Consider the following 25222-nt stretch of genomic DNA (forward strand, 5'->3'; position numbering starts at 1 on the left):
TTTACAAAATTCTTTATTACAAATGTCGGTGCTATACAATATTTACAAACCCAGTGACTAACATATTTACTACACTACAAACAGACAATACATCTTAAACCAATATATTGCCATCCTCATCAATGATGGCATTTACACCCCGCGGAGCCCAACGGTCCCGGAACACCTCTACGGTCGCCGTGGACTGTGCGTATTCCTTTTCAATGTTCACCCGGGCACGAACATACCCCCTAAACATAGCCAGGCAGTCCGCCCGGGGAGAACCTCCTGCCACCCTTTTCCAGGAGCCACGGATGGCAATTTTCGCCAGCCCCAGGAGCAAGTTGACAAGGACATCCTCATCCCTCTGTGCCCCCCTCCTTACTGGATGACCATATATAAATAGGGTGGGACTGAAATGCAACCAGAAGGCGAGAAGCAGCCCACGCAAAAACGCGAAAAGGGGCTGCAGCCTCACACACTCCACGTACATGTGGTACACGGTCTCCTCCAGCCCGCAGAAGTGACACGCGGCTGGGAGATCCGTGTACAGACTAAAGAACTTATTGCAGGGCACCGCTTTATGCAGCACCCTCCAGCCGAGATCCCCAAGGTGCATGGGGAGGACTCCCTTGTAAAGGGACTTCCATTGGGGACCCCCCTCACCTCCAGGTGGAAAGACCGACCGCCATGGCGTGTCGGGACGGTGGACAAAGGCTAGGAAGTGGAGGGTGTGGAGCAGCAGCCCATAAAGGTACCTCCTGCCTGCATCCCTGAATGGGATTGTGGGTGTCGATGAAAGACGGCTCAAGTTGTGTGGATTCATCTCTCGGGTAAGGCTGCGGGGCCTGGGCCCGACGAGCAGCTCAGCTTGAGTCGATCCACACACCTGAGCCGCACCGACATCCGCTGAGGCAGGGCAAGGGTCGGCCAGGACCCCGCCCTCTGCCAGAGGAGGGGATTCCCGGCCTGAGGCAACCATGTTCCAGACTCTCAGTAGGTCCTGATAGAAGCCGGGCAGCCTCTGCAAAGCAGCACGGCTGACGCCTGCCGGTGGTAGCTGCATATCTTCGTGAAGGCAGCAGCCCCTCCGGAGGAAGAAAGTCGCCAACACGTGCCACCTGGGAGGGTGCTCGGCGTACAGGAATCTCTGCAGAGTCCTGAGGCGGAGAGCCGCCAGTCGTGTGCGTACACACACCAGCGACTGTCCGCCCTCTCCTACTGGGAGACTCAGAACCGCTGCAGAGACCCAGTGTTTCCTGTTTCCCCAGAAGAAGTCCACCAGCTTCCTCTGCATTCTCGCAACAAAAGGGGCAGGGGGGGCCAAGGTGACCATCCGGTACCACAACATGGAGGCCACCAGCTGGTTTATGACCACCACCCTGCCTCGATAGGAAAGCACCCTGAGAAGGCCTGACCAGCGCCCTAGCCGGGCCATGACCTTTGTCTCCAGGTCCTGCCAGTTCGCCAGCCAGGTCTCCCCAGAAGGACTCAGGTAGACTCCCAGATAGAGAAGACGTCTGGTGCTCCACTCAAAAGCTCTCATCTCCTCCGGCAGGGAGTCCACCTGCCACTGGCCTACTAAGAGTCCGGAACATTTCGCCCAGTTGATCCTGCCGGAGGATGCCGCCGAGAAAACATCTTGGCACTCGCGCATCCTCCGCAGGTCACAGGGGTCTGTCATCATGAGGAGTACATCATCGGCGTAGGCCGAGAGGACGACCCTCATGTCCGGTTCGCGCAGAACCAGACCTGTCAGCCTTCGCCGAAGAAGGCCGAGGAATGGCTCGACACAGATCGCATACAGTTGACCGGACATGGGGCACCCTTGACGCACTCCTCTTCGGAAGTGGATAGGTCCTGTCAGTGATCCGTTGATCTTAACTAGGCACTCTGCGGCAGAGTACAGGAGCCGAACTCGGGCCACAAAGTGTGGTCCGAGCCCAAAAGCCTGCAGGGTGCCCAGCAGGAAACTGTGGTCCACCCGGTCAAACGCCTTCTCCTGGTCAAGAGAAAGAAACGCTGCCGGGGTCCCAGTCTCCTGGAGCAGGTGGATCAGGTCCCGTACTAGGTGGACATTGTCCTGGATGGAGCGGCCCGGGACCGTGTAAGATTGGTCAGGATGGACCACCTGTCCAATTACCGAACCCAGACGGTTGGCCATTGCCCGGGCGAAGATCTTGTAGTCCGCGCACAAGAGGGAGACCGGCCGCCAGTTCTTTAGCAGGCGGAGGTCTCCCTTCTTGGGCAGTAGGACCACAACAGCTCTTCGCCATGAGAGGGGCATTTCTCCGGTGGCTAGGCTCTCCCCTAGGACAAGGCTGTAATCATCCCCCAGGACATCCCAAAAAGCCTGATAAAACTCAACACTCAGTCCATCCAAACCAGGGGACTTGCCCCTCCGGAGTTGCCGAAGGGCAGTGGACAGCTCCTCCCGAGTCAGGGGGGTATCCAGACGCACTGCATCCTCTGGACTGACCTTAGGCAAATCCTTCCAGACCTCATTGCACGCCTCCGCATTTGACGGATCAGGCGAGAATAAGGACCGATAGAATGAACGGACCTCGTTGTTAATTCCATCAGGGTCCGTGATGGAGGAGCCATCGGCAGCCAGCAATTCCACTAGCTGCTTTTGAACTCCCCGCCACCTCTCCAACGAGTAGAAGAAGGGTGAGCCACGGTCCAAATCCTGCAGCATTTGGATCCGTGACCTCACGTACGCACCTCGGGACTGCTGAAGCTGCAAGTCCCTTAGTGCGTCCTTCTTCTCCTGGTATTCCTGCCACAGCTGCTGGTCTCCAGTGGTCGGACCGAGGCGGGACTCCAGGTCAAGCAACGCTCTCTCAAGCCGCTCAATCTCAGAGCCCCGCCCTTTGGTCGACCCCCTAGTGTACTCCCGACATAAAAACCGGATGTGGGCTTTGCCCACATCCCACCATAGCCGTAGGGAGCAGAACTCTCTCCGCCTCTCTTTCCAGGAGACCCAGAACGCTCGGAACGAATCCCGGAAACGGCTGTCCTCCAGCAGCCGGTTGTTAAAATGCCAATACCCGGATCCCACCCGAGGGTGTAGTGGAATAAATTCCATCCACACAAGGTGATGATCCGAGCACGACACTGGCCGCATGGAGGACGCCGACACGCGGGAGGCGTAGGCCCGAGAGATGTAAATGCGGTCTATCCTGGAACCTCCTTCTCTAGACCTTCTCGAGAAGGCGCTAGAGTTGGGGTGAAAATTCCGCCAGCTGTCCACCAAGTCAAAGGAGCCGACTAGCTCCTTTAACTTTTTTGCTGATGCTGGGTCGCGTTGGAGGCCCGAACGGTCCTCCGCCTCGAGGGTACAATTGAAATCTCCCCCGAGGATTACGCAGTCCCCAGGATCGATGGAGCTCAGCAGGGTGGACAGCTGACAGAATAGGCGCGTCTGCATCACACCGCGCCTGGGAGCGTACACATTGATAAAATGCAATGGTACGCCATCCAGGCGCACAACCAGGTGGAGCAGACGGCCGGGCACAACGTCTTTGACTCTTTCAATTACTGGCTGGAAGGTCGGGGCCAACAGGATCGCCACCCCGCTAGAAATGGAGCTGAGGTGGCTCATGTAGACCCCGCCCTGCCACTCCAGGAGCCAAGCAGACTCGTCCCCAGGGATGGTATGGGTTTCCTGCAGGAAACTCACCGTATACCGCCCATCCCTGAGGACTGAGAGATTGTTATGCCTGCGAAGAGGACCCCTGCTGCCGTTTACATTGAGACTAGCTATGGTAAGCTTCATGGCGGGAACACACTAGGTCTCAGCAGCTGCGCCCATTTCGGTGAGAGCGGAGGCGCCTTCCACCACACTGTCCGGAAAGAAAGCAAGGATACCTTTTGCTTTCCGGGCTCGAGCGGTACCAGCAACACCCTGTGACCCACCATCCCCCGTTGGAGCGAGGCTGCTTCTCCCTCTGATGTCCCTTACTAGGTCATCCAGGAAAGATTTTAGTTGCCGTCTGTCGTTCCCCACCACCGCATTCCTCTTTCCCTTTCCCTTTCGTCTGAGGATGACTCGCAGGGACCTCACCAGCCTCGGCATGCTGGGCCAGCGAAGCGAGGCTAGCTGAGGCCGGTGCTTGGCACCCTCAGAGGTGAGAATGAAATGCTTAATTTCCTCTACAGGTATCAATGGGGATTTCTCAGGAGGGGTGAGGATGTCCATTGTTTCACTATCGAAAGAGTCCCCCTCCAACCCGTCACTGCAGACAGAATCCCCATCAGCCTCCCCGCATGTTCCAATAGATGGCTGCGCCTGCGACCCACACCGCGCAGCGGGCACCTCGCTCTTACCTGCCTGCTCCACCGTCGCATCAGCCTCATCCACATTTGCGACAGTGGAGAGACAATCCCCAGGGACTCCCTGCAAGTCATTTATTGCTGGGGTCGATGTGCACAGAATATCGTCCTCCCTAGGGGGCAGGCATAGAGGGGAACCCGGCACCTTTGGTCCAAGGGATTCATAAGCCGCCTGGTGCTGAGAATGAGAGAGCTTTGCCTCGTCTCCTCTTACACTATTCGGTACACTGGCCTCCAGAGAGGCGCTGACTTGTAGGTCCTGGGTGGAGGCCTCCAGGGCTGCCTCATTTGTGCAAACAGGCCTATCACAAGCTTTTTGCACAACCACACCATCTACCCCAGGACTGGTGGCTACATCTGAGGACTCAGGTTTAGAACCAACCCCTACCCGGATTCCCACCCCTTCCTGGGACTCCCCCGCATCTACATCCCCTGCCCTCTTGCGGGAACGTTCCCTTCTCCTCTTCACGCTGGAGGAGCACACAGGTGCAGGCTTCACCGATGGGGCGGCGCCTTCTGTTTCCATCGCCCCGTCTGCTTGCGCACCTCCCCGAGCCCCACGCTCCACTTCAGACGAAATGGGTGTGAGCTCTGCGGCCTCAAAGGCCCGCTTCTTACTATGTTTGGATTTCCCCTTTGCCTTCTTACTCCGCACAGACTCCACCCCGTCCCCCACCTGAACTACAGGGAGAGGAGCAGGGACCGACCCAACCGTAGAAGTAGGGACAGGGGTAGGGGTAGGGGCAGGGTGAGGGGCTGGGGCAGGATCACGGGCGGGGGCAGGGTCAGGGTCAGATGCAGGTGCAGGCGCACGCGCAGGAGTAGGATCAGGGGCAGAGGTAGCTGCGGCACTGGTGCCCGAAGTGGGCTCCCTCGGGTTCCGGGCGGCAGGACAGTCCCTCCGAAAGTGCCCCACCTCCCTGCACGCATGGCACCGTGGGCGCTCGGAGCTCCAGTACACCTGATAATCTACTCCCTCGTGCCGGACAGTAAAGCGGCCCTCAACATCGTCCTCCCTTTCCAGCTGCATGAAAACCTGACGCCGGAAAGAGATTACGGTGCGGAGGGTGCGTCTCTTAAATTTGTGTCGGATGGCAGTAATCTCCGACCTTACTTGCCCTAAACGGGCCCGTGGGGGAAGCAAGTCCTCATTTGGAATGAAAGGCTTAACATGCCCAAGCACGATACGTTGCGTGGGGGCCGTCACCAGCTCCATAGGTAAAAAGATGTTGTCCACCGTGACTCCCCTGCTTAGGGCCCGGTGCACTAGCTCTTCATTCACCAGATAGAACACCGCCTTTCCGAACTCCTTCTCGGTGGCCAGAATACCACCTTTCCCCACAAGGTCCTCCATTGCCTCCGTACACTTTTCTAGTGTCATTCCAGGGCGCAAAATACATTGCACCCCACGTTCCACCTTCACCGACCGAAACAGGGCGTTGTCCGAGGCCGGGGAGGCAGCCGCCCTTGCGTAACTCCCCGAAGGCCCGCGACTCCCTGGAGACCGGTCCGGCATGCTGGCGCTCTTTCCAGTCCGAGAATTTTGCGGCGGTGCCAGTTAGAAGTCCTGGAGCGAGTCGAATAACTGGCCGGGAAAGTTTGCAGTCGACAGTTCCTCGCTGGCTCGGCGCCAGGAAAGGCTCCGTCGGACTTGCAGAGACCCAGGCCGGGAGAGGCCGAAACGTCCTTCCAGATGCTCCGGCACCGGCACCGACACCGGACGAAAAATCAGGAAAACAATGGAGGAGGAACGTTGCCCCGATGTCAATGGGGGGAAAACGACGGCGTTTGCCTCCGGTTTTGGAGCGAACCGGCTTACTGGCGAGTTGCCAGCGGCCGCAGCTGGGAGCTACGCAGTAAGCAGCCGCCAACAAACCCAGTCCAAACCGGCAGCAAAAACTCCACACCGAGCTTCCACGCCAACGCCGTCACTCACTCAGTTGTCCAAGAGACTTTTAGAGCCACCTCCAAAGTATTCCACGAACTTTATCCAGTAGTTTTCCTTCGATTTCTCCCAGCTCAGTCAGCACAGCTCCTCTCTGTGTCTGACCCTGGGAGTGTGTGATGGGACAGTGCAGAGGGGTTTCACTCTGTGTCTGACCCCGGGAGTGTGTGATGGGACAGTGTAGAGGGAGCTTCACTCTGTGTCTGACCCCGGGAGTGTGTGATGGGATGGTGTGGAGGGAGCTTCACTCTGTGTCTGACCCCGGGAGTGTGTGATGGGACAGTGTGGAGGGAGTTTCACTCTGTGTCTGACCCCGGGAGTGTGTGATGGGATGGTGCAGAGAGAGCTTCACTCTGTCCCTGTCTGGGGCAGGACTGTGGCATCAGCAGGGTTGCACCCCCACTGTATTGTCTAGCACAGGGTTGAACAATGTGCGGAAAGGGTTTTGCTAGCAACTTCAGTTTCTTGTGCATCAGGATGTCAAGTTGATCTGTCCTGGGCTAAACACATTGATATAGTCGTAACGAAGGCACTCCAGCAACTTGGCTTCATTAGGAGTTTGAGGAGATTTTGTAGGCACATCAAGAAAGAGTCAAATTCTACAGCTGTACAGTGGGGAGCATCTTAACTGGTTTCATCACCGTCTGGCATGAAGAGGCCACTGCACAGGATCGTATAAAAGCTGCAGAAACTTAGAAACTCAGCCAGCTCCATCACGGGCACCAGCCTCCCCAAATGGCGATGCCTCAAGAAGCTGAGTGTCCATCACGGAGGGCCCCCACCACCCAGGACATGCCCCCTTCTCATTGCCACCATCAGGAAGGAGCTACAGGAGCCTGAAGGCACAGGGCACACACTCAATGATTCAGGAACAGCTTCTTCCCCTCCACCTTCAGATTTCTGAACAGCCCATGAACTCATGAACACTTCCTCACTATCTTGCACTATTCTTAAATACTTCTTTTTTAAATATATAAATATAATTATTTAAATAAGCAGTTTGTAGTGTTCTGCATACTGGTTGTTTGTCCATCCTGTTGGGTGCAGTCGTTCTTGATTCAAAGGTTTCAAAGGTACATTTAATATCAGAGAAATGTACACAATCTACATCCTGAAATGCTTTTTCTTCATAACCATCCATGTAAACAGAGGAATGCCCCAAAGAATGAATGGCAGTTAAATTTTAGAAACCCAAGGTACCCCCCCAGCTCCCCTCCCTCCCACACATAAACACCGGCAAGCAACGATCCCCTCTCCCCCCACCAGAAACAAAAAGCATTGGCACCCACCACTGAGCCCTCAGGTGTACAGCAAAGACACAGACTTGCAGTACCCCAAGGGTTACTGTTCACCCGGTATTCAACATACTACAGGCTCTCTCTCTCCCTAGTAAGGGAGAAAGAGGCGTCTCTGTTTCACAGCCAGAGGGGATCTGTTGTCTTTCATATGTTTAGAAACATAGAAACATAGAAAATAGGTGCGGGAGTAGGCCATTCGGCCCTTCGAGCCTGCACCGCCATTTATTATGATCATGGCTGATCATTCAACTCAGAACCATGTACCTGCCTTCCCTCCATACCCCCTGACCCCCGTAGCCACAAGGGCCATATCTAACTCCCTCTTAAATATAGCCAATGAACTGGCCTCAACAGTTTCCTGTGGCAGAGAATTCCACAGATTCACCACTCTCTGTGTGAAGAAGTTTTTCCTAATCTTGGTCCTAAAAGGCTTCCCCTCTATCCTCAAACTGTGACCCCTCGTTCTGGACTTCCCCAACATCGGGAACAATCTTCCTGCATCTAGCCTGTCCAATCCCTTTAGGATCTTATACGTTTCAATCAGATCCCCCCTCAATCTTCTAAATTCCAACGAGTACAAGCCCAATTCATCCAGTCTTTCTTCATATGAAAGTCCTGCCATCCCAGGAATCAATCTGGTGAACCTCCTTTGTACTCCCTCTATGGCAAGGATGTCTTTCCTCAGATTAGGGGACCAAAACTGCACACAATACTCCAGGTGTGGTCTCACCAAGGCCTTGTACAACTGCAGTAGTACCTCCCTGCTCCTGTACTCGAATCCTCTCGCTATAAATGCCAGCATACCATTCACCTTTTTCACCGCCTGCTGTACCTGCATGCCCACTTTCAATGACTGGTGTATAATGACACCCAGGTCTTGTTGCACCTCCCCTTTTCCTAATCGGCCACCATTCAGATAATAATCTGTTTTCCTATTTTTGCCACCAAAGTGGATAACTTCACATTTATCCACATTAAATTGCATCTGCCATGAATTTGCCCACTCACCCAACCTATCCAAGTCACCCTGCATCCTCTCAGCATTCTCCTCACTGCTAACACTGCCACCCAGCTTCGTGTAATCCGCAAACTTGGAGATGCTGCATTTAATTCCCTCATCCAAGTCATTAATATATATTGTAAACAACTGGGGTCCCAGCACTGAGCCTTGCGGTACCCCACTAGTCACCGCCTGCCATTCTGAAAAGGTCCGCAGTGAATGCTGTGGATGCCCGCAAGAAAGTGAATCTCACCATGACATATGTGTAGTTTGATAATAAATTTACTTTGAACTTTGAACTTATTTGAAGTTATCACAAGTTTTCATGCATTACACTGTACTGCTGAGGCAAAACAACACATTTCACGACATACTATATATAAACCTGATTCTGATTCTATTTCTTCTTTCCCTCAGCTCCCATCATTCCACATTCTCACCACCCAGAGTGAAGTTCCCCTTAAACATTTCCCCTTTCACCCCTAACCCATGCTCTCTGATCCTAGGCTCATCCAACTCCAGTGGAAAAAGGCCTGTGTTTACCCTGTCCATACCACTCATGGTTTTGCACACCTCTGGGAAGTAGAGAGATCATTCCACACATAACCACATCGAGGAGGTGGATGGGAAGCAGAAAGCAGAATAAAGGGTAGCAGCTACAGAGAAAGTGCAGTGCAGGCAGACAGTAAGGAGCGAGGGCCACAGTGAGGTAGTTTGTGAAGTGAAGAGGTCACTGTGTACGGGGGTTCGAAGGGAGACGAGATAACCAGAGATCCTGCTGCCTACCCAGGTCATCTGCTCTCCTCTCCTGTCAGGCAGAAGATACGAGAGTCTGAAATCACGGACCAGCAGGCTCAGGACAGCTTCCGGTGTCACCGATGAACTGGTCTCGGAGCAAATGCACTCGTTTCTCAATCATACTTTATTTTAGTTGTGCACAAGAGACCAGCGACCTGTCACTCACACTGTGAGAAATGCCATGTTTATACAGAATTGACCAGCGGATACGGATATCGACCATTCGTGTATGTTTGAATTCTTTACTTGCAGGATCAATCACCATTCACAATCGAGATGTGGAAAGTCAATAGAAACCACAATCTGATAACCAATGATATTTAGAAGTTAGTAAAGCAATTGTCCCTCGGTTGTGTGTGTGTTTCACATCTTCCCTTACATTGTTATCTGGTTCTAGTAGGCATAAACTGCTTTGGAAAGGGAAGCTCTTCTCTTTAAAGGCCTTTTTTGCCTGGGTTGTCTGCAGTCTATCCTTGCCTGGACATTGTTAACCCTTGCCTTGCCACAACTTCCCACTGTTGAAAAATCCCCTGGTACGGTAAGATGGGCTCTGGACCTCATGATCTCCCCCCACTATGGCCTTTGCACCTTATTCTCCCCAGTATTGAGGGCATCTTCAAAAGGCAGCCCCCTCAAAGTTCAAAGTTCAAAGTACATTTATGTATACACTGTACAACCCCGAGATTTGTCTCCTTACATATATCTACAAAACAAAGACATCTCAAAAGAACCCATTAAAAAACGACTGGCAAGCACCCAATGCGCAGGGAGAGAGGAAATAAACCAAATCATGCAAGCAGATAGCATTCAGAACTGGAGTTTTCCGGAAGACACAGAGCCAGCTGGAGCAAGCCACAGCCTCAGTTCATCGCAGAGTCAAGTCAACGTTGCAAGACCACAGACGCGAAGCCGATTATCACTGCAGCCGGTGTAGGGCTGAGTAAACGTCACAGGGCAGCAAGCAGAACTGGGTCTCGCCTCGCTCCCCGCCCCCGCCCCCGGTCCCAACACCCTGACCTTTTCGATCTGTCCCGGAGCTGAAATTGTCCAAACATCGGGTTGCCCCTCGCAATCTGGGGCCGCCATAATTCAGCCCGTGCCCGACTTTCCAGTTCGGCCTGGCTCTTAAACTGATCAGACATCGGGACTTCCCTCGCTCTCACGACTCTGCCTTGACTCTGACTCTGCTTCCCGTGACCAGGCCTGGCTTGTGCCTCTGCCACGGCTCATCTCCGCATGTCACGACCGTGCCTCATCTAGCCTCCGCTCGCCCTGACCACCCTTTGCTCACCTCTCCATTGGTACTGTTGATCGTTATTAATAAATTGGTATCAGTAAAGTTTGTTGTAGTTTCCTTTGTTGTGTTTTTTGCCCCCAGTAAGTAGTCGCTGTGCATCACCAGTGAACTCTTAAACTGGAACCAGAACTCTGTCATTAGCGATCTCCCGCCACCCAGGACGTGCCCTCTTCTCATTAGCACCATCAGGGAGGAGGTACAGGAGGCTGAAGACACACGCTCAGTGTTTCAGGAGCAGCTTCTCCCCCTCCACCGACAGATTTCTGAATGGTCCATGATAAACACCACCTCCCTATTCTGCTCTCTATTCATACTTAATTTTAAAATTTTTATTATTATTACTTACAGTTTTTATTATGTATTGCACTCTACTGCTGCAAAAAATCAAATTTCACCACGTATCGGTGATAATTCTGATTCCGGTTCATGTTCTCTCCGCAGGTCTCTGCTCTTCGCTGCAGGGCTCCCTCAGTAGCATGTCGCTGCAGTCGTCACTCAGCAACCCCTCCCTCCACTCCTCCCTCAGCGGTTCCTCCCTCCACACCTCCCTCAGCAACCCCTCGCTGGCCCCCGCCCCCAGGCAGTCGCCGCTGGGAGCCTCGCCCCTCCACTCATCCCTCAGCACCTCGCCCCGGAGGCGGGCTCCCCTCAATCCTCTTGTCCTGTCCGGACCGGACTCCCGGAGGAGCCACGGCAAGCAGTTCTCGCCCACCATGTCTCCCACCCTCTCGTCTATTGCTCAGGTAAGAGCGGAGTGGCCGGTATTGCAGGAAGGGCACAGTCATGGGAATGAGGACAGGGCAGGGGCATCAGAGGCCAGGGAGGACGCTGGGCAGGAGTGTGCTGAATAATTCCCTGGGTGGAGTTTGTCCATGCGTTCAGCAGCAGCCACCTTACCTCCCCCTATCTGCAAAGCACAGATCTGGGGTGTGCACTCACCACTTCCCTGGGTGGCATTAATCCACGCACTCCACATCCGCCATGTTACCTTTTGCCCATCTACAAGTCCAGGAGTGGGACAGGACAGTCTACATTTCCCGGGTGAGTGCCACTCCCACGACTCAGGAAGCTCAATGCCATCCGGGACAGAGCAGACCGCTCAATTGGCATGTCGCCCACAACCACCCCCTACACATCTCTGTCCCCCCACTGGTGGCCGTGTGTGCCACAACTCACCGCAGTTACTCCGACAACACCTCCCGAAGGGAAATACCACTGCCCGCAGGTTTCCCTGCACCATCCCGATTGGGAAATTCCTTGGCGGTTCCTTCACCGTCGCCGGGTCTAAATCCCCAAAACCCCCCCCCTCCCCACTGACAGCATTTTTTTTCATCTACGGGACGTGGGCGCCACCAGCTAAGCCAGCGTTTATTGCCCATCCCTAGTTGCCCTTGAGAAGGTGGTGATAAGCTGCCTTCTTGAACCGCTGCAGTCCCTGAGGTGTCGGTACACCCACAGTGCTGACGGGAGCACCTTCCCCACAGGCAGCTCAACCCCACCTCCTGAAGGGGCAGTTGGGGATGGGTAGTAAACGTCAGCAATACCCACAGTCACTCAATGTGTGAATGATTTAAAAACATTTCACACATCTAACATTCGACAAGGGTTTTATGGATGGCAGTCCGACGGGGGAGAACTTTTACCTTTGCACTGTCTGTCAGGGGATGGTTTAAACGCTGCGCTTAGTTTAGGGGAAGGATTTAGCGTTGTACACCATATAATGGAGGGGGAAATGTTAAAGTTATGGTGGGGGTGGGGGGGTGGTTTTGAAAGTTACTCAACCTCTTGGGGAGAATCTCCCGATTTGGCTGTTCCTTTACCATCACCAGATCGGAATGCTGGAACTCACTCCCCTCAACAGCTCCTTGGTGGGGGTGGGGGGGGGTTGCAGTTAGGGGGCAGGTGGTAAAGTCAATAAAACTTGGTCCTGCTGGACCTCAGCAGGATGTGTAGGGATGGGGAGAGCGGAATCGGGGGTGTGGTGGTGAGGGAAGATTGGGACAGGTTTGTACATTGTGCACCAGGCTGGGTGGAGTCTTCTGATGGGGGTGGGGGGTGGAACAGGTCTGGTGGGTGTTTAGCGAAGGAGCAGGGCTGGGGGAGTGGGTTTTACAGGCTTCTGAGTCCAGCAGGGGGAAGCGGCCGAGGTACGGGACATGCTGGATGGCTGCAGGGCTCACCCCCTTGGAGCATGTCGTATGAGGATAGGATGAGCGGGCCAGGGCTTTCCCCTTTGGAGTGAAGGAGGATGAGAGGTGATGTGACAAGATCAAGTGGACAGCCAGAGGCTTTACCCGAGGGCAGAAATGGCTAACACTGGCGAACAATTTGAAGACGATTGGAGGAAGTGTTGAGGGGGTATCAGACGCAGATTTTTTTTCACACAGGGAGTGGTGGGTGTGTGGAACACACTGCTGGCGTGGTGATAGAGGCAGATACATGAGGGACATTTAAAAGATACATGTATGATGGAAAAATGGAGGGCTATGTGGGAGGGAAGGTTTAGATTGGAATTGGTTAAAGGGTCAGCCAAATTGTGGGCCAAAGGTCCTGAACTGTGCTGTAATATTTTATGTTCTCTTTTCTCTTCTCTCAGGGCATTCCCTTGGACACCAGCAGCCTCCCTGTAGACCAGCAGCTGCCCCCCTACCCTTTCTGCCAGCAGCAGGCATACCAGCAAGCGAGCTTCCAGCCATCCCAGTCCTCCCAGCAGACGCATTTTCAACTTTCCCAGTCCCAGCAGACAGGGTTCCAATCTTCCCAATCCCAGCAGACAGTATTCCAACCTTCCCAGTCCCAGCAAACAGGGTTCCAACCTTCCCAAACCCAGCAGACAGGGTTCCAACCTTCCCAAACCCAGCAGACAGGATTCCAACCTTCCCAGTCCCAGCAAACAGGGTTCCAACCTTCCCAAACCCAGCAGACAGGGTTCCAGCCTTCCCAATCCCAGAAGACGGGGTTCCAACCCCAATCCCAGCAAACAGGATTCCAACCTTCCCAATCGCAGCATTCAGGGTTCCAATCTTCCCAATCGCAGCAGACAGGGTTCCAATCTTCTCAATCCCAGCAGACAGGGTTCCAACCTTCTCAATCCCAGCAGACAGGGTTCCAACCTTCCCAGTCCCAGCAGACAGGGTTCCAACCTTCCCAGTCCCAGCAGACAGGGTTCCAACCTTCCCAGTCCCAGCAGACAGGGTTCCAAACTTCCCAGTCCCAACAGACAGGGTTCCAAACTTCCCAGTCCCAGCAGACTGGGTTTCAACCTTCCCAGTCCCAGCAGACAGGGTTCCTACCTTCCCAGTCTCAGCAGATGGGATTCCCCCCTTCCACATCCCAGCAGACTGGGTTCCAACCTTCCATGTCCCAGCAGACAAGCTACCAGAAGTCCCAGTCCTCCCAGCAGACAAGTTACCAGCAGACAGGCTCCCAGCAGGTGGGTTTTCAGCAATCCCAGCCCTCCCAGCAGACAGGATACCAGCAGACCCAGCAGAAGACCTTTCAGCAGCCTTACCAGCAGCAGAAGCTGCCGCCATTCCAGCAGCCTCGGACCACCGACCAGCGCCATCAACAGCTACCGTCGCTTTCCTGCTCACAGCCAACAGTTGCACCCCTCGGTGTAAGTACTGACCCTGGTTGGGTGGGAGTGTGGTCAGGGTGGTTCTGCCCATTCCTACTACACATGTTTTTTGGGACATGGGTCCGATGTGATGGATTTTTGGTGGCTGATGGGGAGGGTGAGCGTAGGCTTGCAATTGAGACCAGCACAGAGGCAGTGGGCCAAAGGGCCTGTCAGCCTTGAGGCCTTCAGAGAGCACATGTGTAAGGGGTTGGAAAGTGCCACTAAGATTTGGAGGGAGGAGGAAGTCCCCTCTCATCTCCTCCTCCATTCCCCTCCTCCTCTCTTTCTCCCCCCATCTTCTCCCCTACCCCATCTCCCTCTCGTCCTGCTCCCCTTCTCCCCTCCTTGAAATCAGCTCTTCGGGCCTGTGCGGGATACCAGAATCAGAATCAGGTTTATTATCACCGGCATGTGATGTGAAATTTTTTAACTTAGCAGCAGCAGTTCAATGCGATACATAATATAGCAGAGAGAAGAGAGGGAAAAAAAAACGTAATAACAAATAAACAAGTAAATCAATTACATATGTTGAATAGATGATTTAAAAATGTGCAAAAACAGAAATACTGTATATTAATAAAAGTGAAGTAGTGTCCAAAGCTTCAAAGTCCGGTTGGGAATTGGATGGCAGAGGGGAAGAAGCTGTTCCTGAATCGCTGAGTGTGTGCCTTCAGGCTTCTGTATCTCCTACCTGATGGTAACAGTGAGAAAAGGGCATGCCCTGGGTGCTGGAGGTCTTTAATAATGGACACTGCCTTTCTGAGACACCACTCCCTAAAGATGTCCTGGGTAATTTGTAGGCTAGTACCCAAGATGGAGCCAACTAGATTTACAACCTTCTGCAGCTTCTTTCAGTCCTGTGCAGTAGCCCCTCCATACCAGACAGTGATGCAGCCTGTCAGAATGCTCTCCACGGTACAACTATAGAAGTTTTTGAGTGTATTTGTTGACATGCCAAATCGCTTCATACTCCTAATAAAGTATAGCCGCTGTCTTGCCTTCTTTATGACTACATCGATATGTTGGGACCAGGTTAGATCCTCAGAGGTCTTGACACCCAGGAACTTGATGCTGTTTGTTGGGCTCTGAGGTTTTTTAGAGCACCTGAATTGGTTGAATGTTGTTTTAACAAGAATCGTTAATCATTTCGAGTTCCTTGTGATTTTCTCTAAGACTCGGTCTTAGTAATGCGGTCTCCTGGTGTCCTTTGTTTAAACTTGTTAAGTTTATTTTGATTAGCACTAATCGCGGGATCCTAGTTTTGAGAATGTTACATCTCATGGTGTCGCTCGGCCAAGCCAATGTTGTTCTGTTGGAATTACTATGCGTAAACCCTGGTCAGCATCTCTACATTGGAGTCTGTCTGTTCCAATATTACCAGCACATCTCATGGTACTCCTCCTCCTCCTCTTCCCCACCCCTCCAAGTCTCCACCTTCTCCTTCTCATTTCCCTCACTCATCTCCTGTCTGCCCGTTTTCCTTATCTACCCATGGTAGGGAGGCTGGAAATCGAATCGTGGGTTGACCCCACGTGATAGGCAGTGCCCCTGTTCTGGGGTACAATCCGGCAAAGTCAGGGTTTCAGGGTGGATGGAAACAGGAGGGGTGTGGTAAATGGGAGGGTGGTGGCAAATGGGAGGGGTGTGGCAGAGGAGGTTTGCATTTGTGGCTGTTCACTTGCAGACAGTATTTGTCTAATCTCTCTCCTCCCTCTGCTGAAACAGTATCAGACAGACACGACGCCAGCCGGCCAGGAGAGCATGGTACCATGTGGGGAGGTGGGGAACTGCACCTTCGCCCAGACCAGCGCCGAAGGGCTGATGGACAACAGACAGGGACTCCTCAACAAACTTAACCTGTACCCGTCCCACTGCACCAGTCCCATCCCCGATATCATCTTCACAGGTACCACTCAGTCCACTGCCATATGTTCCCACTGACCTGGCCTGAACCCTGTCTAGTACCACTGCCCAGGCATACTGTGCTCCCTTACCGTCCTCCCCCTCTCCTCTTCTTCTGCTTCCTCTCTCTCTCCTACTTCTCCCTCTCCTCCTTCTCTCTCTCCCACTTCTCTCTCTCCTCCTTCTCTCTCTCCCCCTTCTCTCTCCCCTTCTCTCTCTCTCCCACCCTTTCTCTCTCCCCCACCCTTCTCTGTCATAAGAGGGTGATGAAAGTGGACCCAAATGCAAGACACAGACACTGAAGTACTAGGAACTGGACTATGTTTATTAAGAATGCTAGGGAAGCTAAGGAGCGAGGACAAAATGATAACACGAAGGTGGACGAAGAGTGACAAACCAGAAAACCTGGACTTGGACTTGGGACTTGAACTTGATAGGGAACACAGGTCATGACTCGGAACTCAGGTCTCGGTACCTGGGTCTAGACTTGGCTCTTGACTAGAACTAGGACTTGGCTTGGACTGGACTTGCACTGCACTTGGACTTGGCTCTTGACTTCGCTTGGACTTGGCTCTCAACTTGGCTTGGACTTGAGTGTCGACTTGGACTTGGCTCAGACTTGACTTTGACACAGGACACAGAACACTGAGCCGGGGCTCCTCCTTGGACACAGGACAGAGAGTCGGCAATCTTCTTAGACACAGAGCACAAGACACTGAGACCGTTTCCCCCCTCAGGGTAGCCGCCGGCCCTACCCAGCGGAGGAGAGAACACGGAGAGACAAAACCACACAACGATAGACTGTTCTTTATCTTGACACAAAAAGGCTCCAAGTAGCAGCAAGCCCTCGACGCAGCCCAGGAACTACAGACAGCGGCTCTAGTCTCACTTCGGTGAGTTAACTTGACGAGGTTACTCACGAGATTACTGACAAGGATGGTCCAGCCAGGAATCACTGGACCCCAGAGCTATTTATGTTGCCAGCCTGAAAGAAGAATCAAGTGCCTCAATTAAGGCACCCAACAGAACAAGGGGAAAACAGAATAACTGGAGTACGGAATCGACGGACCGGACCGTGAACCGGAATGCAGACTTCACAGACCGGACCGTAAAACTCTCTCTCTGCCCCCACCCTTCTCCCTCTGCCCTATCCTCTCTCTCCCTCCTCTTTCCTCTCCCTCACTCTCCCCTCTCCCTCCCCTTCCCTCTCTCTCCCCATCCCCTCTCCCTCCTCTCCCTTACCCTCCACCTCTCACTCTCCCCCTTCTTTCCATTCCTCTCTGCCCCTCCCTCTTCCCTCTCTCCTGGGCAAGGGTTCTGCTCTCGCCCCACCCCACCCCACCCGCACAAGCCCACACCTGCTCCTCCCTCCTGTACTGGCTGAGGGAGTGGCGACGAGGAGGGAAGGAGGGTGGGAGTGGTGCTGGAGGAGCAGGAAGAGAGGGCAGTGTTTGTGAGGAGGGAGGGAGGGAGGGAGGGAGGGAGGGGTGATGAGAAAGGAGGGGCAGCAAGGGAGGTTTGTGGGAAAGGCCAGCGAGATGGAAACATGCCCACCTCAACACACCCCTCTCTCGCCTCTCTGTCCCCACAGGTGACTCACCCCCCAGCTTCTCAAAGGAGATTACCAGTGCCCTGGCGGGGGTACCAGGCTTCGAACTTGCCTCCCATTACCCGCTAGACGACGAGTTGAAAGTGGGGCCCCTGTCTCTCGATGGATTGAACATGCTCGGTGAGCCTGACCTGACCCTGCTGCCTGACCCCACCATCGAGGACACCTTCCGGACTGACCACCTGTAAAGGGGAGTGTGGTGGGGGTGGGGGGCTTGTCCGCCTGCCACCCCTGGCCCCGGGACCGTGAGCGACAGCCCGGCTGAGCGCAGAGCCACAGTCGGCGAGGACGATGCCCGCCCCAGCAGTTCTGCGTCTGCCGGTCGCTTGGTGCCCTTCAAAGAGGACCAACGACGCCCTTCTCTCCTCGCCGGAGGCGTGGACACTGTAAATACTGTGTATTATTAATCCCTCGTATCCCAGTGACTGTCCAGCCACAGGGGGAGGAGGGAGGCGTGTACCCTCAGAGTGAGGGAGAGGTGCATTGTATCATGAGGCAGTGTGTCCTGTGTCTGATGGGGAAGGTAGCACTTATTACCGAGGCTGCGGGATGGGGGAGAAGTGAGGCACTGGGGGTCACTGTCCGGCAGGAGAACCTGGGATAATTGCTGGTGGTGGGTCAGGAGAAGCGGGAATGAGGAAAGGGGGGAAGAGGAGGAAGGCCAGGAGGAGGAGAGAGGGACAGAAGGGAAGGAGAGGGAAAACAGGAGGAGGAGAGGAGGGAGGAAGAGGGGTAGGGAGTGGAGGATGGAGGGTGAGAGAGATGGAGAAGAGATGCACTTCGTTACAGTGCCAAGGGCAACAAATAAGCCAGAAGCTCAGGTCTCCACGCATGAAGGCAGTGACAGGTCTGTCACTGTATAACACCGAGGTACAGTACCAGTGGGGACGGGTATGTCACTGTATAACACTGGGGTACAGTACCGGTGGGGATTGGTCTGTCACTGTATAACACCGGGGTACGGTACCGGTGGGGACGGGTCTGTCATTGTATAACACCGGGGTACGGTACCAGTGGGGACGGGTCTGTCACTGTATAACACCGGGGTGCAGTACCGGTGGGGACGGGTCTGTCACTGTACAACAGCAGGATACAGTACCAGTGAGGATGGGTTTGTTACTGTATAACACTGGGGTACAGTACCGGTGAGGATGGGTTTGTCACTGTATAACCCCAGGGTACAGTACCGGTGAGGATGGGTTTGTCACTGTATAACACCGGGGTACAGTACCGGTGAGGATGGGTTTGTCACTGTATAACCCCAGGGTACAGTACCGGTGAGGATGGGTTTGTCACTGTATAACACTGGGGTACAGTACCGGTGAGGATGGGTTTGTCGCTGTATAACACTGGGGTACAGTACCAGTGGGGAATTATGATTTGAGGATTTCCTTCTGATCACTGATCTGGATCTCTTGAAGATATTGTGGTTGGTTCAACCCCATCCTTTCTCACCATCGGACACTGGGATCAGCACTATCTCTGATTCCTCACACATTCCTCAGCACAGTGACATCCTCCTCCTGGTGTGTGTCTGCTCTGACCCTCTCCATTTTGTCAACCCATATTCATTCATTCATTCTCTCCTGCTCCCGGACCCCTCTCTCCCTGTTCTCTGTCTCCTTCCGCCCAATCTCTCTGTCACTGTCTTTCTCTTCCTCCATCCCCTTCTCCTATCTCCACCCCTCTGTTCCCTCTGCCTTTCCACTCTCATTCATTGTAGTCTGTGTGGAGAACAAAGATGCCTATCTGCTGCTCTCGAGGCAGCGTGCAGACGGCGGGTGTGCGTGTATATATTGTAGATAGTGTATTATATGAAAGTTGTTTAAAGTATTCTCTGAGCTATGCAATACTAGTCTGCTGCAAAAGATGTTCGATGGTTCATGGGCTTGGATTCCACAGTCTCCACCTTGAATCCTGCAACCCCTCTCCGAGCAGAGTCCACGTGAGGGCCGGGGCAGCAGCACAACATGTACTCTCTACACACAACCCTGTCAGCAAAGCCTCCCCTTGGAACCTTTGCTGATTCCCTCTCTCTCTCTCTAACCCCAGCGTCACTGAGCCGTGATGGGAAGCAGGAACCCTGGCTGGTTCCCCCCCCCCCCGCCGACCCCAAGGTTACTGGGGCAGTGATGGGGAGCAGGAACCCAAAGCAGATTCCACCCCCCACCAACCCCACAGTCACTGGGCAGTGAAGGGGAGCAGGAGCCCTGGCTTATTCCCCCTCACTCACCCCCTCTCGCTCCTCCTTCTCCCTTTATCTCTATGTCTCTTTGCCCCCCCTCCCCAAATCTCCATCTCCTCCTCTCCTCCTGAATATTTCCTCTGTCTCTTCTCCCCCAGAATCTCTGGAGCTCCCTTCCTCCATCCCACAGTGTGTGCAGAGACTGGAGCGTGTGCTGTCCTCCCTCCGAGTCCAGAGAGGTAGGTGCACAGCTAACCTGCTGCACCTTGTTCCCTCTGTTTTCCCATAACTGCCCAAGAAATGGTCCATCGGATCCCTAAGCCTTCCTACTGCCTTCTGCTCCCCACCCCACAGAATCCTGCCAGGCTCAAGGGTTCTTGGCATTCCTACCCTGAACTGTGCCATCTTCTCTCTCTGCCCCTCGGTAGCTACCCCACTCCCCCGCCACGCCCTCGTTCTTCTGCTCAGTGTCTGTCTCACGGCTGGGATTTACCCTGCTGTACGAACGGGGAGATCAATCCCTTCCAGCCCTCTGCCCCTGCGTAAAGCCCTGGCTAGTGGCTGGGGCCGCTGCCCTGCCCATGGGTAACCCGACTCGGAGCTCCCTGCCGTCCGCCTGACACGCTGCCACCCTTCCCTGCCTGTGGCCTTCACCTCTGTGCTAATACAGGGGTTTGTCGTAACGCGAGTCCGTCGTATGGAGCTGATGAGTCATTCTCTCTTTTTTATTGTATAACTTTTGTAAAAGATTATTTTTTTGTTAACACTTAACTGTTTTGGACAAAAAAAGGCAAGATTACAAAGAAATTTACATTTTAACCTGCACTCTTGTTTCTCGCAAGCGCTGGAGTTTATGCTGCTGATTCGAAGGGTTGTAGTTTCTCTCACACGGTTGGGAAACAGGCCATTTGGCCCAACTGATCACTGCCGGCCAAAATTACCCCAAGAGCTCATCCCACTTGGCCCATAACTCCCCTAGCCTTTCCTGTCTAAGTGCCTTTTTAGGGTGACAAATCAGTACAGCACAGAAACCCCATCTAGTCCATGCTGAACGTTTACTCTGCTTATTCCCATTGACCTGCACCTGGGCTGTACCCCTCCCATCCATGTACCTATCCAAACTTCTTTAAATGTTAAGATCAAACCTGCATCCAAGATGCAGCAAGAATATTTTAAGAATATCATTCCCAGTTCTTAAGTAATTCAGGCGCACTGTATTCGTGTTAAATGTATTTTATTAGTCATAAAGTAAAAGAGGCAAAATAATACATACCGTCACACGATATACTGCTGGAGGGAACCGCAGGCGACTGACATCTTTTCCAGTCTCTTTCCCTCCCTCTCAATGTCTGTAAGTAGTGCGATCACTCGAGTCGAGTGTGATGTTCTCCTAAGGGGCTGTCTCTTGCTGGGTCCTCAGATGGCTGTGGAGGCCGACCTGGGATCCACATAACCAGGATGTTAGGGTAGAATACCTCCATACCCCTCCCATCCATGTACCTATCCAAACTTCTCCTAAGCACTGAAATTGAAATTGCATGCACTGGCAGCTCGTGCCACACCCTCACCATCCTCTGAGTGAAAAAGTTCCCCCCTCATGTTCCCCTTAAACATTTCACTTCCCATGACCTCTAGTTGTAGTCTCACCCAACCTCAGTTGAAAACGTTTTCTTGCATTTACCCTATCTATACTGCTCCTAAGAGAGCTGGTACTGTAGTGGCATCTGCACCAGGCTTAAAGGTTTTGAATCCAGCCACCTCTTTGCATGCTTTCCATCTGTCCTGGGTTAAGCGTCGAGCTAGCAGCGCGGCCTCGTGAAAAACAGACAAATGCTAAAGAAACAGCAAGGTTACCACTCGATACACCACAGGTGCAGAGAGAAACAACAATACCCCTCATGGTTTGTCAATCTCTATCAAATATTCCCTCAATCTTCTACATCCTAGGAATAAGGTTCCAACCTATTCAATCTTTCCTTATAATTCAGGTCATCCAGTCCCATCAACATCCTTGTAAATTTTCTCTGTAGTCTTTCAATCTTGTTTACATCTGTCTTGTAGGTAGGTGATCAAAACTGCACACAATACTCCAAATTAGGCCTCACCAATGTCATATACAACTTCAACATAACATCCCATCTCCTGTACTCAATACATTGGGTTAGGAAAGCCAACGTGCCAAAAGCTTTCTTTACGATCCTATCTACCTGTGAAACTGCTTTCAATGAATTGTGGACCTACATTCCTAGATCTCTCTGCTCTACCACACTCCTCAGTGTCCGACCTTTCACTGTGTAAGACCTACTCTGGCTACCCTCCCAAAGTGCAACACCTCACACTTGTCTGCATTAAATTCATCTGCCATTTTTCAGCTTGTCCAGATCCTACTGCAAGTTTTGATAGTCTTCCTTGCTGTCCACTACACCCCTAAATTTGCTGATCCAGTTAACCACATTATCATCCAGATCATTGATATAGATGACAAAACAACAGACCCAACACTGATCCCTGCAGCACTCCACTAATCACAGGGCTCCAGTCAGAGAGGCAACCATCTACTACCATTCTCTGGCTTCACCCATGAAGATGATGTCTAGTCCACTTTACTACTGTGTCTTGAATGCCAAGCAACCAAACCTTGACGAACCTCCCTTGCGGGACCTTGTCAAGTGCCTTGCTGAGGTCCATATAGACAACATCCACTCCCTTGCCTTCAATTTTCCTGGTGACTTCTTCAAAAAACTCAATAAGCTTGGTTAGACATGACCTACCACGCACAACACCATGCTGACAATTACTAATCAGTCCCTCTTGACTCTTGTCTTGCCACTGGATCCAGATGGGAATTGGGAAGAGAGAGTGAGGCTGACGCTGCGCAACTCTCCCTCACTTAAATCCAAATCACGCGCTAGTGACATCATCATAGCCGACTGGTGGTGCAGTGACATCAGCGCTGGACTCCAGAGTGAAGGTTCCCAAGTTCGAATCCAGTCCAGCTGCTCCCGGGCACGCTTTCCATCCGTGCCGGGTTGAGTGTCGAGCTAACAACTCGACCTTGTAAAAAGTACTAATGGTGTTGAGGTCCTCATCGATGATGATGGACGAACCTTAGTCCCTGTCTATCCAAATACTCATATCCGGTCCCTTAGAATACCTTCCAATAACTATCACGCTACTGATGTCAGGCTTATGGGCCTATAATTTCCTGTTTTATTTTTGGGGCCTTTATTAAACAGCTGAACAATATTGGCCATCCTCCAATCCTCCAGCACCTCACCTAAGGATGATTTAAATATCTCTGCTAGGGCCCCTGCAATTTCTGCACTTGCCTCCCACAGGATCCGAGGGAATAACTTGTCAGGCTCTGGGGATTTGTCCACCTGAATTTGCCTCAAGACAGCAAACATCTCCTCCTCTGTAATCTGTACAGGGTCCATCACCCCGCGGCTGCTTTGCCTCGCTTCTATAGAGACTGCCCTTCTGGGTGGCGGGGGGGGGAGAGGTGCAAAAATCCGCCTAAAATCTCACCATCTCGTTTGACTCCACGCATGGATTACCATTCTGATTTTCCAGGGGGCCAGTTTTGTCCCTTGAAATCCTTTTGCTGTTAACATATCTGTAGAAGCCCTTAGGGCTGTCCTTCACATTGTCTGCTGAGACAACCTCATGCTTTCTTTTAGCCCTCCTGATTTCTTGCTTCAGTGTTTTCTTTCATTTCTCGCGGCAAAACACCTACGGGACGCCATCAAGAACTGGTGCGAGCGGCTCCGATGGAAACCATCAAATATTCTGAGAACCACAACTACATCTAAGGTCTGCACAGTTAGTAACATCGTTTAAATGCGATTTTAAAAAAATACATCGCCACTCAAAATCGACGGAACTTGGACGGACTCTGGTCGCTGGCACGGTTCCCCTTCAAGGCAGTGGAAGAGCGAAGGTCGCTCTGGTCTAAAAATTCGTCAGAGGAAGCGCGGATTTCCACTCCCGATACCGACCATCTAGCTGGTCTCTGATAAATAAAACTGAAGATCTCAGAGCTAGATTGTTGTACCAGAAGGACATTAAGACCAGTTGCGCTTTTTGTTCTATAGAATCTTGGTTACCCCCTCCATTCTGGATGCAGTAATTTGGCTTGATGCTTTCATAATACATCACCAAGAAAGGACTGCTGAGTCTTTCAAAGGCAGAGGAGATGGAGTATACTTTGTGATTACTCATAGTGTGTACAGATGTTTCAATGCTGTCCCAGTCCTGCTCACCCAACCTAGAACATCTCGTGATCAAGTATTGTCCATTTTATTTGCTGTGGGAGATTTCTGTGATCATCTTGGTGATGGTGTACATCCCACATCAGGCCAGTGTCAAACAGGCTTTAGACGTGCAGGCTCTAAACTGACAGGCCTGAAACATCACATCCTGATGCCTTCCACGTCATGTTTGGGGATTTTAACCAGGCTGACTTGCAAAAGGTCTTTACATAAGTATTACCAACGAATCACTTGTAGTACCAGAGGAACAAGCCAACACATTGGATCAGAGTCTGCCTGTGAGAACCTACTGTACATACCCAAAGCAAAAGCCGTGGATGAACCAGGAGGTTCATAATCTGCTGAGGGCGACCCAGGTCTGTACAGGAAAACCAGTTACGACTTCAGGAGGGCTGTCTGAAGAGCTAAGGAACAATTCCGAACGAGGTTGGAGGTGAAATCGGATGTACGTCAACTCTGGCAGGGTTTACCCTAATGAGTTCAGCACCTTTTATGCACACTTTGAAAGGGAAAATCAAGCTGCAGCTATGGGGATCCCTGCGGCATGGTGACCCTGTGATCTCTATCTCGGAAGCCGGCGTCAGGCTGTCTGTCAACAGGGCGAGCCCTCGCAAGCCGACAGGTCCCGATGGTGTACCTAGAAGGGTTCTGAAAACTCGTGGCAACCAGCCGGCGGGGGTGCTCAGAGACATTTTCAATCTCTCATTGATAGAGTCGGAAGTTCCCACCTGCTTCAAAAGGGCAACAATTATACCAATAACACACACAAAGTGCTGGAGGAGCTCAGCAGGCCAGGCCTGGAGAGAAGTACAACCGATGTTCCGGGCTGAAACCCTAAGAGGAGTACTGTGAGCTGCCTTAACGACTCTCATCCAGTAGCACTCGCATCTAACAGTGTTTTGAGAGGTTGGTCACGGCTGGAACCAACTCAGCAAAAACCTGGACCCACTGACCATCACCACAATAGGTCTACGGTGGACGCGA

At 52.6% G+C, this 25222-nt stretch overlaps 1 protein-coding gene across 3 annotated transcripts in view; it reads left to right on the forward strand.

Moving 5' to 3' along the window:
- Positions 1-21248, forward strand: part of LOC134342999 (CREB-regulated transcription coactivator 2-like) — a 51579-nt gene extending 30331 nt beyond the window's left edge. For 2 of the 3 annotated variants that reach the window (XM_063041783.1, XM_063041784.1), the window contains 4 exons: positions 11094-11395; positions 13249-14268; positions 15997-16177; positions 17765-21248. In XM_063041783.1, coding sequence (XP_062897853.1) covers positions 11094-11395; positions 13249-14268; positions 15997-16177; positions 17765-17970 — 1709 coding nt within the window. In that variant the 3' untranslated portion in view covers positions 17971-21248. The remainder of the gene's footprint in view (positions 1-11093; positions 11396-13248; positions 14269-15996; positions 16178-17764) is intronic. The other variant, XM_063041785.1, reaches the window with a different exon arrangement.
- The last annotated feature ends 3974 nt before the right edge of the window (positions 21249-25222 follow it).

Source organism: Mobula hypostoma, chromosome 2 (genome assembly GCF_963921235.1).
Source record: "Mobula hypostoma chromosome 2, sMobHyp1.1, whole genome shotgun sequence".
Lineage (NCBI taxonomy): Eukaryota > Metazoa > Chordata > Chondrichthyes > Myliobatiformes > Myliobatidae > Mobula > Mobula hypostoma.